The sequence below is a fragment of the Heloderma suspectum genome, chromosome 17 (genome assembly GCF_057233095.1).
Source record: "Heloderma suspectum isolate Gila_16-S chromosome 17, 16-S_ref, whole genome shotgun sequence".
Lineage (NCBI taxonomy): Eukaryota > Metazoa > Chordata > Lepidosauria > Squamata > Helodermatidae > Heloderma > Heloderma suspectum.
Genome location: NC_139474.1, coordinates 5,653,856 through 5,670,829, shown reverse-complemented (window position 1 = coordinate 5,670,829; position 16,974 = coordinate 5,653,856). Strand labels below are relative to the sequence as shown.

The window sequence follows — 16,974 nt, the reverse complement described above, 5'->3', positions numbered from 1 at the left end:
CACCGGCCCAGATACACACAGACACCCAGAGCAGTTGGGGGCGGTGAGAGAAAACCAGGTGGGAGGGGGAGTGGAATGTGGTATCCTGAATTGGAACACTCCACACTGCAACAATCTGTTGCAGGTCCCACTTGTCTAATACACTAGAACACGCATCTATTTTATTTATGTATGTATGTATTTATATTGTTTATGTATTTGTTCAAAACAATTTTATCCCACTCTTCAGTCAAAAGGTTCCCTGAGCAGCTTGGAAGAATGAATACTTAAGAATCCGGGGGCCACTGGGCACATTTGAAATTTTGAGTGAGTCTCATGGGCGCTCTCACAAAATGGCTGCCATGGAGAAGGGGCTACGCATTCATGAAAAGGCTGCCATGGTGTGTATGGCCAGACACAAAACACTTATTTCCCAGAAGGCAAATTGGTGAGACTAAAAGAAAAATAACTTGCCCAAGCATCTAAAGACAAGAGAGAGATGGGTTTTGAGCGCCAAAACACAAAAACGCTCTTCCGGACCGAAATAAAGATGGCGTCAGAGGGTAGCCCTTTGCATTGCAGCATGCCAGCCTCCCAGTTAAAAAATAAAAGAATCTCAAGGAATAAAATTAACATCAGGAAGGGCAGGGAGCCTGGCAGATGCCAAGAGAGGTATCTGCACTCACATTGGTAACCACAGGCACCACACTGGAAACTCCAGTAGACAGACCCTGCCCTCAGGCTTCCAATCTATAAAGACATGAGACGCAAGGAAAGAGTTTGGGAGGGAGGAGGAAAAAAACATGATGGCAATGGATGGGAATATACCTGTTCTGTAACCAATGGCGCTCAGGTGCGCCCAGGTTTATATCCAGTCCTTCTGCCAAAAAGAATTCTGCAATGGATTCAAATGAATTTGGATTTCTATGAATTTCACCTGCAAATTCTGCAGCAGACTGCCTTTTTCTGAGTCAAGCAGAGTCTGCGGACATATGGACCATTTTTTTACTGGGGGAAGAGATTTGTGCAAATTTGCACTTCTGCTAAGTGCGCATTGGCACAAGTGCTCAGTTGCACAAATGTGCATTAGCGCTAGTGTGCATTACCATAAGTAGGCAGTTTCAGTAATGTACACTTGTGCAAGGGAAAGAAATACTCACACATCCCTGAAAAAATCCAATTCCATCAGCGAGCAGACGACGGAATGAAAGGTTCTTGACAACCCACGAAACACAGAAGGAACGGATTTAATAAAATCCACATGTCCCTAGTGTCACATTGATCCGTTTCATGATGGACTGTTATTTTTATGTTGTTTGGTTTATCCCTGTCCAAACCGAAAAAGTTTTGTAAAACGAAAACCACCAGAAAAATAAACAGGAGAAAGAAAACCCAGCTCCTAATCACAAATATACGAAAGCAGTATGTGATGATTCAGGGCTGAAATTGAAAGCCCTCTGCATGTCATCAGGGGCACTGCCATTATTATTCAGTACGACTCAAAGCTGGGCCCTACTATTGCAAATGGGTTCCGGGGTCGCCTTCTGAGATAGTAGAAAAACGTCCCGTGCACCCCCCCCCCCATGAAGGGGAATTGTTCCTCTGTGTTCCGGCCACCTCCTAAGCTGAGCCACTTGACATCTGTAAGGCCAGGCACCAAAGCTGAAAGTCCTTTGCAGTCCTGGCCGAGGCACAATCCACACCCGCCACCCTGGCTGAGCCTCGGCCTCGTGACCCGTAGGCGACTCAAACATTTCCCTGGGACGCTGCGTCACTGAGCGTCCCATTGTGTATGGGGCTGGCAGGAGAATCAAGCCATTGTTCCGCCAGGCGGTGGGGACGGTGGCCCACGCGGGAAATGGGCTCCCCCTGCAGAAGAACCCCATGGAGACACCCTCCCTGCCTCCCCCAACTAACTGCTGCTCCGGGGCCTGGACTTTTCCCTTCCCCGCCAGCCTAGGCAAGGCGGAAGCCTGAGCAATAGAGAGCAGGAAGCAACTTAGAGGAAGCAAAACCAGGCCCCCCGCCACCACTGGGTCATTGTTTCGGAAAGTCTGGCGAACAGCTCCTTCTCCCCACCCCCCCAGTGAAAAAACTCCCTGCACAAGGGAAGCCTCTTTACAATAACACCGCACCCTCAGTCCAAAATCCAAAGCCTTTGCAGACCTCAAAGAGGAGGGCTGCATACCAGTTCCCCTACACACAGAGAGACATGCAAAACACATTAACTCCCTTCCCAGAGCTGGGGCATGAAGCGAGTTAGGGAGTTCACCACAGTGGTAGGATCCCAAGGCCCATCCTTGTTAAAGGAGAGAGTGCTCTACAGCAGGCATGGGCAGAAAGTAGATCTCCAGATGTTCAGGATTTCAGCTCCCTGGAGCCCATCAGCATGGCCAATGGTCAGGAATGCTGGAAGTTGAAGTTCAAAACATCTGGAGATCTACTTTCTGCCCAGCCCTAGAGCATGTGCAGAGTGCCACTCGCCATCCCTCCCAGCAGAAGAAGGAGCGTAGCTCAGCGGTAGAGCTTTACATGCACAGGGTCCCAGGTTTGATCCTCAGGGTCTCCAGGTAGGGCAGAAAAATTCCTGCCTGAAACCCCGGAGAGCCGCTGCTGCCAGTCAGTGTTGACAATACTGGGCTAGGCGGACCCAGGGTCTGACTCGGTATAAGGCAGCTTCCTATGTTCCCTCCAGTCACGTCCGCATAAGGTTCACATCCTGTTCCCAAGAAGGAGCTACCCAGAGATCAGGGTCCCCAAGGGTGAGGGTTTGCAATATCCAGGCGGCTTAAATCCTAGCCCAGGCTCATGACGGTGCATCTCCCTGAACCAATTTGCAACACCAGGCGCCTAGGAGGACACAAAGCCATAGCAAAGGAGCACGTACTTCGGGGATATTTGAAAATGCACCATCTGGAGAACTACGACTCTCCTGGCTTTTAGAAAGGCCGTGAAGACATACCTTTTCAATTTAGCCTTTTCAGTTTTACTGCTTTCAATATCTTTGTTTTTTTAATTGCGTTAAGCTTTTATTGTTTGAAATTGCTGTACACCACCTTGATGGCTTCTTAGCACCTTGCTGTACACCACCTTGATGGCTTCTTAGCACCAGCATCTAAATGTTAATCATAAATAATTTTTTGCCCATGAACGAGGAGCTGTGATAGCCACACATGCTCAGGCATCTGCTGAGGCTGGCCTGAGCCCCCCTGCACTTTTATTTAAAACAAGGACAACAACGCGGCATTAACCACTGTTTCCGGTACCCTTAGGTCACACGTCCCCCGTCTGCGACTGACAAGAGGCAGGACGTTTGCTGAAGGGCGGGGGAGCCGGACTGATACCGGAACCGCCGGCAAAGGCTGCCCGTGATAAGGAAGCAACTGGTAGAACTCGAACCCGAGCCTCATGGCAGGGGGTATGCGGGATGAGAAAGAGGAAAGGGGGGGGGAGAGGAAGCAAAGGCCCCCATCTATGGCTCTGCTTCTCTCTCCCCCGATAAGCAACAACTTCCTGTGCTCACCAGTCCGAGCACAAAACAGAAAAGGGAAGTGTTATGACCTCGAGTTGCGATAAATCTGCTTTCCCCAACCTGGTGTCCTCCAGATGTGTTGGGCTGCAATGCCCACAATCCCCCAGCCAGCTCAGCTGTTCCCCAAATGCAGTATGGGGACAATAATAATCACTGTCATCATAATAAATAATACCAGCCTACCTTGTGTTTTATAAAGGTACATAAGAACATCAGAAGAGCCCTGCTGGATCAGACCAAGGGTCCACCTAGTCCAGCATTCTGTTCACACAGTGGCCAACCAGCTGTCGACCAGGAACCCACAAGCAGGGCATGAGCGCAACAGCACCCTCCTGCCCATGTTCCCCAGCAACTGGTGCACACAGGCTCACTGCCTCTGGTGCTGGAGGTGGCCATCAGGACTAGCAGCCATCGATAGCCTTTTCCTCCAGGAATTTGTCTAACCCTCTTTTAAAGCCATCCAAATTGGTGGCCATCACCACATCCTGTGGTAGCGAATGCCATAGTTTAACTATGTGCTGTGTGAAGGAGGACTTCCTTTGATCTGTCCTGGCTCGCCCACCAATCAGCTTAATGGGATGACCCCTTGGGGTTCTAGTATTTTGAGAGAGGGAGAAAAAGGTCTCCCTATCCACATTCTCCACACTGTGCATAATTCTGTACACCTCTCTCATGCCTCCCTTGACCCTCCTTTTTTCCAAGCTAAACAATCCCAGCCTTTGTAACCTTCCCTCATAGAGGAGTTGCTCCAGCCCCCTGATCATTTTCGTTGCCCTCCTCTGCACTTTTTCCAGCTCTACAGTATCTTTTTTTAGGTGTGATGACCAGAGCTGTGCACAGTATTCCAAGTGTGGTCACACCACAGATTGGTATAGGGGCAGTACAATATTGGCAGTTTTATTCTCAATTCCTTTCCTAATTATGCCTAACACAGAATTTGCCTTTTTCACAGCAGCCGCACACTGGGCTGACATCTTCACTGAGTTGAGTTCCATTGAGTGCAACAGGAACGTGAGGATGTATTTTTTTTTAATTGTTAAACCAGCCTTGCATTTAACCATTCGCCTGGTAGCCCCCGGCACCAGGATTTCCTTGCAGGCAAGTGAGTGAGCTTGCGGAGGAAGGAGGGATGGCTCCATTTGCCACTGGCCAGCCCACTGAGTTTCTAGGCTTGGGGCAAAGGCAAGGGCTTTCCCTCTGCAGCCAGCATGGTGAGCGATGCAGGTTCTTAGCTGGCTAGTAATTTTTTTTTTTTGCAGGCTAGTAACTTTTATGGGCTTATTTACAAGGCTGAATTAAACTCAGCGGCCTGAAATGATCTACTGGGCAGCAGCTGTCCTATAGCAGCGTAGTGGCAAATTTGGAAGCACAGGAGCTCATCATAACGGTCCCCAGAGCCACGCCCCCAAGGAGAGGCGAAAAATTACAGGCCACTGCATTGATCCATATCAACAAACCAGTTCAAGCAGTTTTCATCCCCACCAGGAGCAGGGCTTTGGTACAGCTAATGGGTCTGAATTGCCCATGCAAGACCAACCCACCCCAAACTCCTTTGCATGACAACAGGAAACAAAATATTATTGCTGGAGAAATGCATTTCCCTGTAGCTAGTGTAGGATCGCACCTAAGCTCAGAGGGAAAAGGGAAGTCCGGGTGGGGGTGGGAGGTGATGTCAGTGTCCCTGCTAATAAAAAAAAAATGTCGGGGGCACATCCCTGCAAGCCCTGGCTTCATGATACACTGCTCTCCTCCCTCTGCAAACGTTGTCGAAGAAAGGCCAGATCTCAAACACGGAGGTTCCCCTCATTGCATTGGCAGCCTGCTGAGCTTTTAAAACACAGGTGGGCTGTTTTGGGGGGATCTGGGGGGCCTCTTTCAACCCCCGGGCCCCCACATGGGCCACACTCCCACTGATGCTGTAAATATTGGTGGCATGGCGGCCACGCTGGTAGGCTGCAGGGGTAACATGTGGCCTGCCCATTTTAAAAACTTTCTTTGGAAACACTTATAGCTAGAGATGTGCCATTTCCCCTCAAAAAGCCAAGATTCCCGGAAAGACATAGTGGGTATGCAGGAGGAGTAGGCACGCGGAATCTGGTTTTCGTGTTGTTTTACTACAACCCTGTTTGTGTGTTTTTTACTAGATTCTGAGCTCAGGAATTTGTTTTGACTACCAGAACTGAAGCTCACCGTCCTATGACACAAAAATACACTCCTTGTTACCCCAGGCTTTCTTCTTTTCAGCAGTATAATTTAGGATGCGCACCGGGTGTGTGTGTGTGTGTGAGAGTGGGGGTCATTTTGTTGCTGCTGTCGTGAAAGAATTCAGAGTCAGGCACCCTTGCTGATCTACTGAAAGTCACCCAGAGATCTACCAGTAGATCCCAATCTATCTTCTGCCCATTCCTGGAAGCCAAATTCGTTGGGCAGCTAGAAAGGAAATTACTCACTCCCTTCCGTCTGGCACGCACATCCACATGCATGCCTGAGTTGGATGCTGTGTTCCAGCCCCATAACCTGGAACCTGAGAGAATAAATACAAGGACATACACACCCTTTCTCTCTCTCTCTCTCTTTAACACACACATACACACACACACACAATCTCAGAGTCCCTGTTTGCGATTCCACTGTCCAGGCCTGCCACTGTAAGCATCACAGGGTTCCCATGGTGACAATTGCACAACGGACATGCTGAGCCTTTCTGCTTGTGATTTCACAATTTTGTGGCCTCCCAGAAATGCCTAGGAGTTCTGGCTGCAGATTCCAAGAAAAGGAGAGGCAGCAGATATAACTAAGGTTCTCAGCCCGTCCACCTACTTGCAGCGTTTTGAGAGACACCAATGAAACACCGGTGAGAGACACCGTCTGAGAGGTGAGCCCTCTGCCCCTGGGACTCCTAGCAATGCCACAGACTACGTTAGTGCAGACTGAAGAAATGAATCCTCTCATATTTACCTGCCCGGACATTAAGTTCATCATACGAGATCCCCCTCCAGGTGTCCTTACCAAAGAGGCAAGGTGGGTAGCTAAGAGAGAGAGGGTCTTTTTAGTGGTATCTCCTCTCTTGTCGAATAATCTTCCCAGAAAGGTTCACCTGGAGCATACATGACAGTCTTTTTGGCACCATGTGAAGACATTCATTATTCTCCCAGGCATTTTAAGAACTGTTTTTAAAGCGCTTTTAGTACTTTATTCTTTTGCTGGTTTTAATTTGCTTTTCTGGGCTGGAACGGTTGCATCCTTTGCTGCTGGTTTTATCTTGGTTTTATTCTGCAGTGTTTTCGTTCCTTGTCTTACTATCTGGATTTTATGTTTTTTAATGTATTGTACACCATCCAGACAGCTTAGGTTATTGGACGGTTTAAAAGCACAGTAAACAAATAAATAAATGGGTGTGCAAATATCAGGTCACAGAGAGCTATATAAAAGGTTACCGGGTGCACCCTTGGGTGACTTGAAACGTGCCCTAACTGCCATGTGCAATGGGAAGACAATACAGGTTTGCAGTCATTCAGTTGTCAGGAACTCCTGCCTCCCTGAAGATTCGTCAAGCTGTGTGCACATGGATTTCTACAGAAGGACGTTTGCCTTCAACTGGCAACATGTGACCCACCAGATGTCTTAGACAACTGTGTATCTTGATGAGAGGGAGAGTGTGTCCCCATGTCTGTGTATAACATGACCACATGTGTAAATTTTGGTAGTGCCACATACTTCCGAGGTCCGCTCCATAGTCTTTTGGAGCAGGCCATTTAGCACAGTGTCGTCCATGATGCGATCATCTTCCCCCACGATCAGACATGCGCCAACTCTTTTTCTCTTTAGGTGAACGCTGAAGATCCATCTATTTATGCAAACTTTCCCTGTTTAGCGTAACCTTCCATCTTATGAAAATACGTATCGGCCTTATTTTATATGTTTTTATGTCTTGTGCACACCGTTTTGAAATATTCAGATGAAGGTAGTTTATCAATAAGTAAATAAATAATTTCTTCCTGTCTGGGAGCTGGGTGTTTGGAGTATGCTTTTTCCCAATTGCATTTGTCCGTGTTTCATACATTACGTTCACATGTCACGGCAGCATTTGATGGCAAATCTTGGGTTAATTACAGCACTCAAAAGATAAAGACCTGGTTCACATGTCATGGTGGCAAATCGTGGGTTATTTAACCCATGACTTGTGGGGATGCAAGCCGTGTGTGAGCGTCCGGTTTCTGTAAACAAGCTCTGATCAGAGCTTGTGAATGTGATGTGTGAACCTGGACCCATGGCTTGATTAGGGGCTGAACAACCCAGCGGTTAAGCCAACAACAAACCACAGGTTAATCACTGGATTGTTTAGCCCTAAAGACCCCATCAGTCTGGGTTCACACATCAGGCTCACAAGCTACGATTAGGTGCCTGTCCCCATGAATCATGGGTTAAATAACCACAGATTTGCCACGGTGATGTGCGAACCAAGTTTTTATCTCTTGAGTGCTGTACCAAGAGGTAATTTACTTTCCCCCACCCTAAATCCTGCAAAACCTGTTCGATCAGAAGTGAGAAGAAATGTGTGTGCGCAACACCATGGGAAGTGAAATCTTTTTCAAGCCACCCCCAACTGGCAAAAAAAAAAAATGTCGGTTTTCAATCATAGTGGTTATATTTCCATAAATAAAGATTACTGGGGTTTGGAGGCTGCTGGGAAAGCTATATCCTCTAACCAAAATGCTCTTCTGCCTAAATCCTGGTTATAGCCACTTAGCAAGAAAAGAAACACACTCTGCATGTGCTCAAAAGTATCTTCCATGATTATTACTTCACTTCTACCCTAGCTGAGCACTGTCATGGAAAAAAGGGTTTGGGGGTTGAGCGTCACTCATATTAAGCCCAGGCTACAGAATCTCTCCCTCCCTGAGGTCTCAGGGTGAGCTGAGTTTTTGGTCCCATCTCTGGATGTCCCTGGAAAACACCCCCTGCTTCATATCTAGCATCAGTACCCCAGTTTATATGAGATCCAGGGTGATATCCAGTGGTTAAAGCAGAGGTGCAGAACCTTCAAGGCCAAATTCACTTTCGTAAAAGTTATCGGGGGCCACATTCCAGGGGTGGGCAGAGCTGAAGGCAAAGTAGGCGGGGACAAAGGAAAAAGGGTTGGGTCTCAAAATGCAAAAAAATACCAGCGTAGTGTAGCTTAATGTTCTTCCTGCCTTAGGAGAGGCAATTCAACCACTTAGAATGGGGAAAGAACTACACAAAAGCCAGGAACCCTCCACAAATGATGGTTGGTTGAGGTAAAAGGTGTGGGGTCAGAGGAAGGGGATGTGGCCATCTGTGGCCCCAACACACCATCTGAGGCCCCTGGGTTAAAGTTTCAGGCTATGACTGGATAACCCCATGTTCAAATCCCTGCTCTGGTATGAAGCTCTCATGGTGAGCTGTCCCACTTCTCTCTCAGCCTAACCTACCTCACAGGGTTGGTGTGAAGTGTGTGTGTTGGGGCAGAACTATGTATAGCTACCTTGAGCTCCTTGGATAAAGGGCAGGATTAAAACAATGTCAAAAACAGCAATAATATAAAATGTAATCACTGCCTTCCTTTTGTCATGCATCTTCACATCAATCCTGTGAGGTAGGCCACAAAGCCCCAGTTTACAGACTAGAGGAACGGAGGGTGAGAAATGCAGGCAGGACTGGACTTCTAGGAACACAGCAGCCTAGGAACTTAAAGGAATGACAACATGTTGCTTGGAAACATCCAAAAAAAAAAAACAGTTGAAGAACAGAAACCTCTTCCAACTTCTGAACACTTACAATTCAGGGTACTTGAGGAATTTGATCTTTACAAATTCCGATATGAATTGACCCAACCAGCATCTCGCAGATGGATGCACATCTCGGAACTTAGCTCTCCGCTTTTACGTTTTTACGCTTCTCCGAATGCTCCAACACAGCGCTTGGCTTGAAAAAGTATCAAAATATTTCAGTGCTAATTGTTGTGTAGATTTAAAGTTGTTGTTTTTTTAATGTGGAAATGGAGCAAAATAAGACTTATGGGTGAACGCATGTGAAAACAACGTAGATGCAAAATAGACTATCGTTCCTAGCTGCAATCCAGCAAAAGCTTACTAGGAAGAATCGTGCTTAAAGCCCCCTGAGCTGGGAGGACTCATCAGGGCAGCCCTGCAACACATATGTGCGTACATGCCAGTTTCAGAAAGTCCTTTCCAAACTGCACTGGGCACAATAAAAGCTTTTCAGGCACCTGAGAATATTTTCTCTTCTGTTTGGGGTAGCATTACTCAGTCTCCCCATTTCAGGCAGAATTTGCTGATCCAGAGGCTCTAAGTGGAGAAGACTTTTTATTTTATACGATTTTCCTCCCCCCCACCCCCACATGCCTGTCAAAGTATTCCTACTCATCTCCTGTCATTATCGCCAACTGCCAGTTTCATTCATCCCTCCCTCCTGCTGCTTTTACGTGGACTTCCTCTGGAAACAGCTTCCCTCTCTTATCCTCTTCCTCTTTATTCCCAGGTTTTAACATTATCATCAAAATATTAGCTTTACTCTCTAACCAGCTCCTGCTGTCACACCTCCCTATGCATGGCCATGGCATAGGGCAGTCAAGCAAAAAGGCCCTGGGCCTTCTACTGCACTGAGACCCACCTGAAAGTGGGCTGAGAGAGATCTACTGGTGGACCCCTGCCCGCTGCTTGAGAAACGCTGCTCTAGAACGTAAGAGGCGCCATGCTGGATCAGACCAAGGTATCTAGTCCAACGTGCTGTTCCCACAGTAGCCAACCAGCTGCCCACGGGAAACCCACAAGCTGGACGTAAATGCAACAGCAACCTCCTGCCCATGTTCCCCAGCAACTGGTGCAAATTGCCTTTGTTATAGGAGGTAGTATATTGCCATCAGGACTAGTAGCCATTGATAGCCTTCTCCTCCAGGAATTTGTCCAATCCCCTTTTAAAGAAGGAAAACAGAAGGAGGTGAGCATCTGAAGTAAATCACAAAAAAGAGAGGTTCTCAGGATGCAATATATATATATATATATAGACGTAGTAGATTGACACAGGGGACAATCTTTCGCGAAAAAATTCTGCAGACCTTTTTCTCTACCCCCTGAAGGCCTAAAAATAAGGAAAAGACTGAAACGCATTGGGCTTCCTACAGTAATTTTTTTTTTGCTTCCTGAGAACCTGTTTCTCTTCTTTGCAATCCCCCTTTAAAGCCATCCACGTTGGTGGCCATCACTACATGTTGTGGTAGCAAATTCCACAGTCTATGCGCTGTGCGGAGAAGTCCTTCCTTTTATCTGACCTGGATTTCCCACCAATCAGCTCCATGGGATGACTCTGGGTTCTAGTGTTATGAGCAAGGGGGGGGGGACATCTCTGAACATGTGCAGAATGCCTTTCCGTTACCGCAAGAATCACTGTGGCTATTTTCCTCTCTGGGACAGGGAGGTTTCTGGGGGTTTCTGTGGCAAAGAGTTTGCTTTCCAAGACATCAGGGTCACAACCGGTTGGTACAAAATGCCCCCTTGCGACCATCTCCACCAGCTTCCTTTCCCCCAGCCCTCTCCCCAAATCGAGAGCCACAGAGGCCCGATGGCGGCAAGAGGAAGACCAGCAGATCCCCAAGCGCTTGCTTGCATGGAAAGAAAAACAGTGATCTCGCCCTCGCAAGAGGAAACGGCACATAGAGCCAGTTTCAGGGAGAGAGAGGGCCAAAGAGCGCAAGAGCGTCACTTCCTCCTGGTCTCAGGTCGCCGAGGTCAGACCGGCTCACAATCAAGCTCCTGAAGCGGAATAGTTAGGGGGCAGCAGGTAGAGCTCCACTTCTCAAACTAGTCATGCTGGGTCTCGCAACTGCTCTGCCTTTGAAGCTGCCCAACTAATTGCGGATAAGACGGAAACTGTGTTTACTCGGTGGGGAAGGGACGGTGCTCTGGATATGCTCAAATGCACACTCTTCGCAGAGCCAAGTGCTAGAGAGAAGCACCATGGCATCTCCAGACTTAAAAAGAAAGTATCGTTCCGGCGCTTTAGAATCCCGTCCAGACCCCTGGAGAACTGATCCATCAATGGACTTGAGCGCACTGCTTAAACATGTGAGCCTCTGCTAGAATGCATTTATGTACATATGTATTTATGACATTTCTATACCACTAACAGATGCCCTTGGAGCAGTTTACGATAATTAAAACAAAAAACAATCCCCAAACGATAAAACAACCAGAACAATACATACAGCAAAGACAATATCAAAAGTTTAAAAGATTAAAAACATTTAAGAGCCAGCAGTAAAGTTAGTCAGAGCAACAGATTAGAAATTAAATGCTTGTTGGACTGAACCTGGAGTCTAAACGCATACAATGAAGGCACCAAGCGGGTCTCCCTGGGAAAGGCATTCTACAGTCAGGGGGCCACTACAGAGAAGGCTCTTTCTTTGGTCGCCACCCATTGCACCATTGTGGACGGCAGCACCAATGAACAGTCTTCGAAGATGATCTCAGCACACTTTCTGCCTTGGGGTCTTTCCCTTGAATCCCAGGCAGGTGAAGAGAAGGCATGCTGTGGGCCACCGTCCCCTAGGGATGCGATCTGGCGGTAAGCTCTCCCTCCTGCACAAACCCCGCTGAAATGAGCGAGGGGCTGTGCAGGAACACTACCATTCTCTTGCACATTTCTAGTTCATTTCGGTGGTGCTTGCGCAGGAGAGTCCCACTGGATTCTGTACCCCAAGGCTGAAACAAATTTGGAAGGAAATGTGAAATGAACAGTACTAGTCAGCATTCCTGGGGCATTCTGGGTTGTTTTGTTTTTTAAAGATATTTCAGCATTGGTTCAACCTGGCAAACGAACCCTTAGCAGGGTTGCTTTAGAAATTTATCAGCAAAGTGTAAGGTAGCTTCCTTCAACCTAGCCTCCCTGCCAATGTGTTAGACTACACCTCCCATCATCCTCAGCCAGCATGGCTAATTGGGGAAAATCGGGGGGGGGATTTTGTCCCAACCCATGATGGTCCTTGGCCATCCAACATTTCTGGAGGGCAGCAGGCCAAGGAAGGCTGGTATAAGGTATTGTCATTTTCTTAATCATCTGGGGATCTCAGGGATCTCCTTTGCCATATCAGCCTGCTCAGGTTTCTGAAGCCTTCCTCTGCTCACCTTCTGAAGCCTTTCTTACCATCCCTCCTCTGACAGAAACTCAGCAGGGATGAGAAAAAGGGTCTTTTCTATCCTGGCACCCAGATGCTGAAATATTCTCCCCCAGGAGGTTCAGCTGGGCCCTTCACTGCCTGCTATGAAGCGGAACTTGAAAACTGCATTATTTTGGCAGGCATTTTTAATTAATATTTCTCTGGGTTTTGTTTTTCTACTCTTCCCTGCCTGCTGTTTTCATGATTGTCGGTTTATCATCTGATTATATTTTATCTTGCTTTGTTATATGATGATGTCTTAAGGCAGGGGTGCGGAACCCCTCTCAACCCGCGGGCCAAATTTCATTTCTGAGACACTCTTGGGGGCTGCATTCCAGTGGTAGGCGGGGCCAAAGGCAAAAGAGGCGGGCCCAAAACACCAACAACTCTAGTCTATTTTAGCTTAAAGCTCTTATGGCCAATAACTAAGCCTTCGGAGAGGCATTTCAACCTTTCAGAAGGGGGGAAGAATTGCACAAAAGCCAGGAAACCATCAAACAATCGGTGGTTGGGGAATCTGAGCCATTTGACAGCACTTGAAGGTTTTTAATGGGTCCTAGGATTTACTGTCGATTGTTTTTAAATCGTTATGTTTTGGTACATTGGTTTTATAGTATGTATTTTCAGAGTTTTTAGAGACCTTTGGCTATTGGACAGTATAGACATATAATAAATGAAATTAAAGGGGAAGGGGGTGGGCCATCGGGGGAGCCCTGGAGGGCCAGATTTGCACCCAACGTGGGCTGGATTTGGCCCCAACCGCTGAGGTTCTCCATCTCTGTGCTAAGGTACTGCAAGCCAGCTTCAGTGGGCATTTGGCACAGAAAGGCAGGATATCAGCTTTGAATATAAATCAATAAATAGCCTCTAAAACGCCAAATTTGTACAAGATAAACTTGTATACCTTGCAAATATTTTAATTTGACAACACTACTCACTGTTGTTGGATTTCAGGTCGCGGTGGATGACGGGCACAATCGCCCCGCAGTGCAGATACTGCATCCCGTGAGCGATTTGCACGGCCCAGTTGATGAGGATGTGTGGAGGGATCCTGCGCCCGGCCAGCATCCGGCTCAGTGGGCCTCCGGCGGCATACTCCATCACCAAGCACAGGTTGGGCTCCTGGAGACAGACGGCCTTGAGGGCAATGATGTTGGGATGTCGCAGCATGGCGAAGAGCCGGGCCTCCTGCCGCACCCGCTCGGCTGTGGTGCTGATGTCCTCGTCAGGGTCCTGCCGCGCGGCCTTGACCGCCACCAACTGCCCCCGCCAGCTGCCACGGTACACCTTGCCGAAGCCGCCCACCCCGATCACTTCCTCCAGCCGCAGGTCGCGGAAGTCAGCCTCAGGCGGGTCGTCAGGCCCCGTGTAGCCCCTGGACTTGGGCGAGACGTAATTTGACGGGAAGATGCCCACCTGGTCGTTGACCTTGCCGGCCCACCAGCCTTCGTCCCCAGAGATGGCTGCGTCCCATGAAAGCACCTCCACCAAGTCGCCTTTGCGCAGGGTCAGCTCATCGCTGCTGGCTGCCTCGTAGTCGAAGAGCGCCGTCCAGACGGGGTTGGCGTAGGCCGGGGTGCCCCCGCCCCGCGAGCCTGCCCCCCAGGCCACCAGCGGGGCCTTCCGGAACATACTTTTCAGCGGCTCCATGGCGTCCTCCGGGCCTCATGGGTCCAGGAGCCGCGGCATCTAGGTCGCCAACATGGCCTTCACGGAGACTTGGGCTTCCTTCTGACGGGACGGGGACCATCCAGGGGCCCAGAGGGGCACTGGGTACTCCTACTGGCGGAAGCCCCCTCCCATCGAGGAGCAGGACCCTCCCCTTCGAGGAGCAGGACCCTCCCCTTCGAACCTCGCCTCCTCTCCTCGGGGCCAAAGGCTACATCGCCCTCCAGAAGCGGATGACGGCCGACCTCCCGGTATGGTCTCTTCCAGGGAAAACCGAGGCGCGGGGCGCTCCTTACGGTCTATTTCCTCCTTTGCGCGAGGGAAACTAGTGTGACCCCCCCCCCCGAATCCGTCAACGTGGGCGGAGGGAACAGGGGATCGTGTCCTCCCCTGCCCAAGCCTTGCTTGATTGTCTCCCAGCGCCCCCCGAGGGCGCCCTCCGATCCCCTCTCCAAGCGGACCGCCTTTACGCGCGGCTTCCTCGTCCAGCCCCGTCCCTCCCCTCGACGTTTCCCGGCCGGGGCGACGCCGGCTCGGCTGGAAGGAGCGCCGGCGACGCTTGATCCGAAGTCCCGAGGCCGGATCGTGGGCGAGCGAGCGAGCAAGAAGGGCGGCGGGCAACGGACGACCCCGTCCCGTCGAGGAGGGCGCAGCGGCAGCGGCGCGTCTCCCCTGGCTTTGTACCTTCGCCGAAGTCCCAGGCAGAAGTGCCGGACGGAGCGAGGCGGGGAAGGCAGGGCAGGGGCGGGCTCGGAATGCCTCGGCCTGCCCCGCTGGAGGCGGGTCGCCCCCTCCACCGGCCCCCTCCGTCAGATCTCGAGCCCGGGTGGAACAAAGGCGAGGCGCGGCGCGGCGCGCCTCCCAGGAGAGCTCGGCCGGCCCGGGACGCGTGTGCCGCGCTCCGGAGCCCCGAATCCAGCCGCCTCCTGCGGCTTCGCAGACTGACTTACCCCTCCGTGATGGCGCGGATATCCCGCCGTTCCGCGCACCCCTTTTGTTTGTGTATTCATTACATATATTTAGTATTACGCGCATTATTACAGTGATATCCCGCCGTTCCGCGCACCCCTTTTGTTTATCCTTTAATTGAATGCAGTCACTTAATTTATTATAACGTTTATATCCCGCCTTTACACACACGCTTTTTTTATTAATTAAATGTATTCAGTATTACTTTTATTATATCCATATCTCGCCTTTTCACCTCTCTCTATTTATTTACTAAATGTATTCAATTTATTTACTATTACATTTATATCTCGCCTTTCCATCCCACTCTTTTATTTATTAATTAAATGTATTCAGTATTACTTTTATTATTATATCCATATCTCGCCTTTTCACCTCTCTCTATGTATTTACTAAATGTATTCAATTTATTTACTATTACATTTATATCTCGCCTTTCCATCCCACTCTTTTATTTATTAATTAAATGTATTCAGTATTACTTTTATTATTATATCCATATCTCACCTTTTCACCTCTCTCTATTTATTTACTAAATGTATTAAATTTATTTAGTATTACATTTATGATTACATTTATATCTCGACTTTCCAACCCACTTTTTATTAATTAATTAAATGTATTGTGATTACATTCTTATTTACATTGATATCCCGCTTGTTCCACCCCTCTTGCAAGGAGCCCAAGGCAGTGTACATGATCCTCCTCCCCATTTTATCCTCACAGCAACCCTGTGAGGTAGGCTAGGCTGAAAGTCAGCCCAAAGTCACCCAGTGAGCTTCATGGACTAGAACCCAGATCTCCTGAATCCCAGTCCAACACTAACCACTATACCACACTGGCTCTCACTTGGTACAAAAGGGATGTGTACAAACTCTGGAGTCCCGCCGGGCTCTTTTTCTTGGCCCCAGAGTCGAAACGCTTGAGCATCCTCCCTACAAAACTTCCTCCAAGAAAGGCTGGCTGTGGGATGCTGGGAGAAGGCTGCATCTAAACATTTGCATAGCCACACCATTGGAAGCCATGCTGGTCCAGTATTCACCTTCCTACAGTGGCCAGCCAGATGCCAGAAGAGGTCTCACAAGAGGAGATCCCACAAGGTCCCAGCAGACATTGCACAAGAGTATGGCACAGCTCTTTCCTGTTGTAGTTCCCAGCATTTAGTAATGAAGGCTAGACTGCCCCTATGCCCGGAGGCTCTATTTTGCAATCCTGCATCAAAGTTGTGGATAGACTCACCTTCCTTATAAGAAGAGCCCTGCCAGATCAGGGGCAAAAAGGCCGTTTAGTCCAGTAACCCACTTCCCACAGATGCCTTCAGGTAATCCACAACACAATAGCCCATTTGGGAGAGACTATAACTCAGTGGTAGAGCCCCTGCTTTGCAGGCAGAAGTTCCCAGGTTTGATTCCCGGCATCTCCAGGTAGGGCTGGAAAAAATCCTGCCTGAAACTCTGGAGAGCCGCTGCTGTCAGTCAGTGTCAACAATACTAGGCTAGATGGACCAAGCGACTGACTCAGAATAAGGCAGTTTCTGATGTTCCTGTATTCCTAATTAAATACCTCCTTCCAATAATGGAATTCTAAGTATTCTAAGGAACTGCAGAGGACATACTGTGTACTTAAACTG

The 16,974-nt window shown here is 48.9% G+C and overlaps 1 protein-coding gene across 1 annotated transcript in view; it reads right to left on the bottom strand.

The window, feature by feature from the left end:
- The window catches only part of MAP3K11 (mitogen-activated protein kinase kinase kinase 11), a 53,233-nt gene extending 38,108 nt beyond the window's left edge, over positions 1-15,125 (bottom strand). Inside the window, exon 1 of the mRNA XM_084823733.1 lies at positions 13,646-15,125. Within this exon, the coding sequence (XP_084679859.1) occupies positions 13,646-14,357 (712 nt within the window). The 5' untranslated portion in view covers positions 14,358-15,125. The remainder of the gene's footprint in view (positions 1-13,645) is intronic.
- Positions 15,126-16,974: the final 1,849 nt, after the last annotated feature.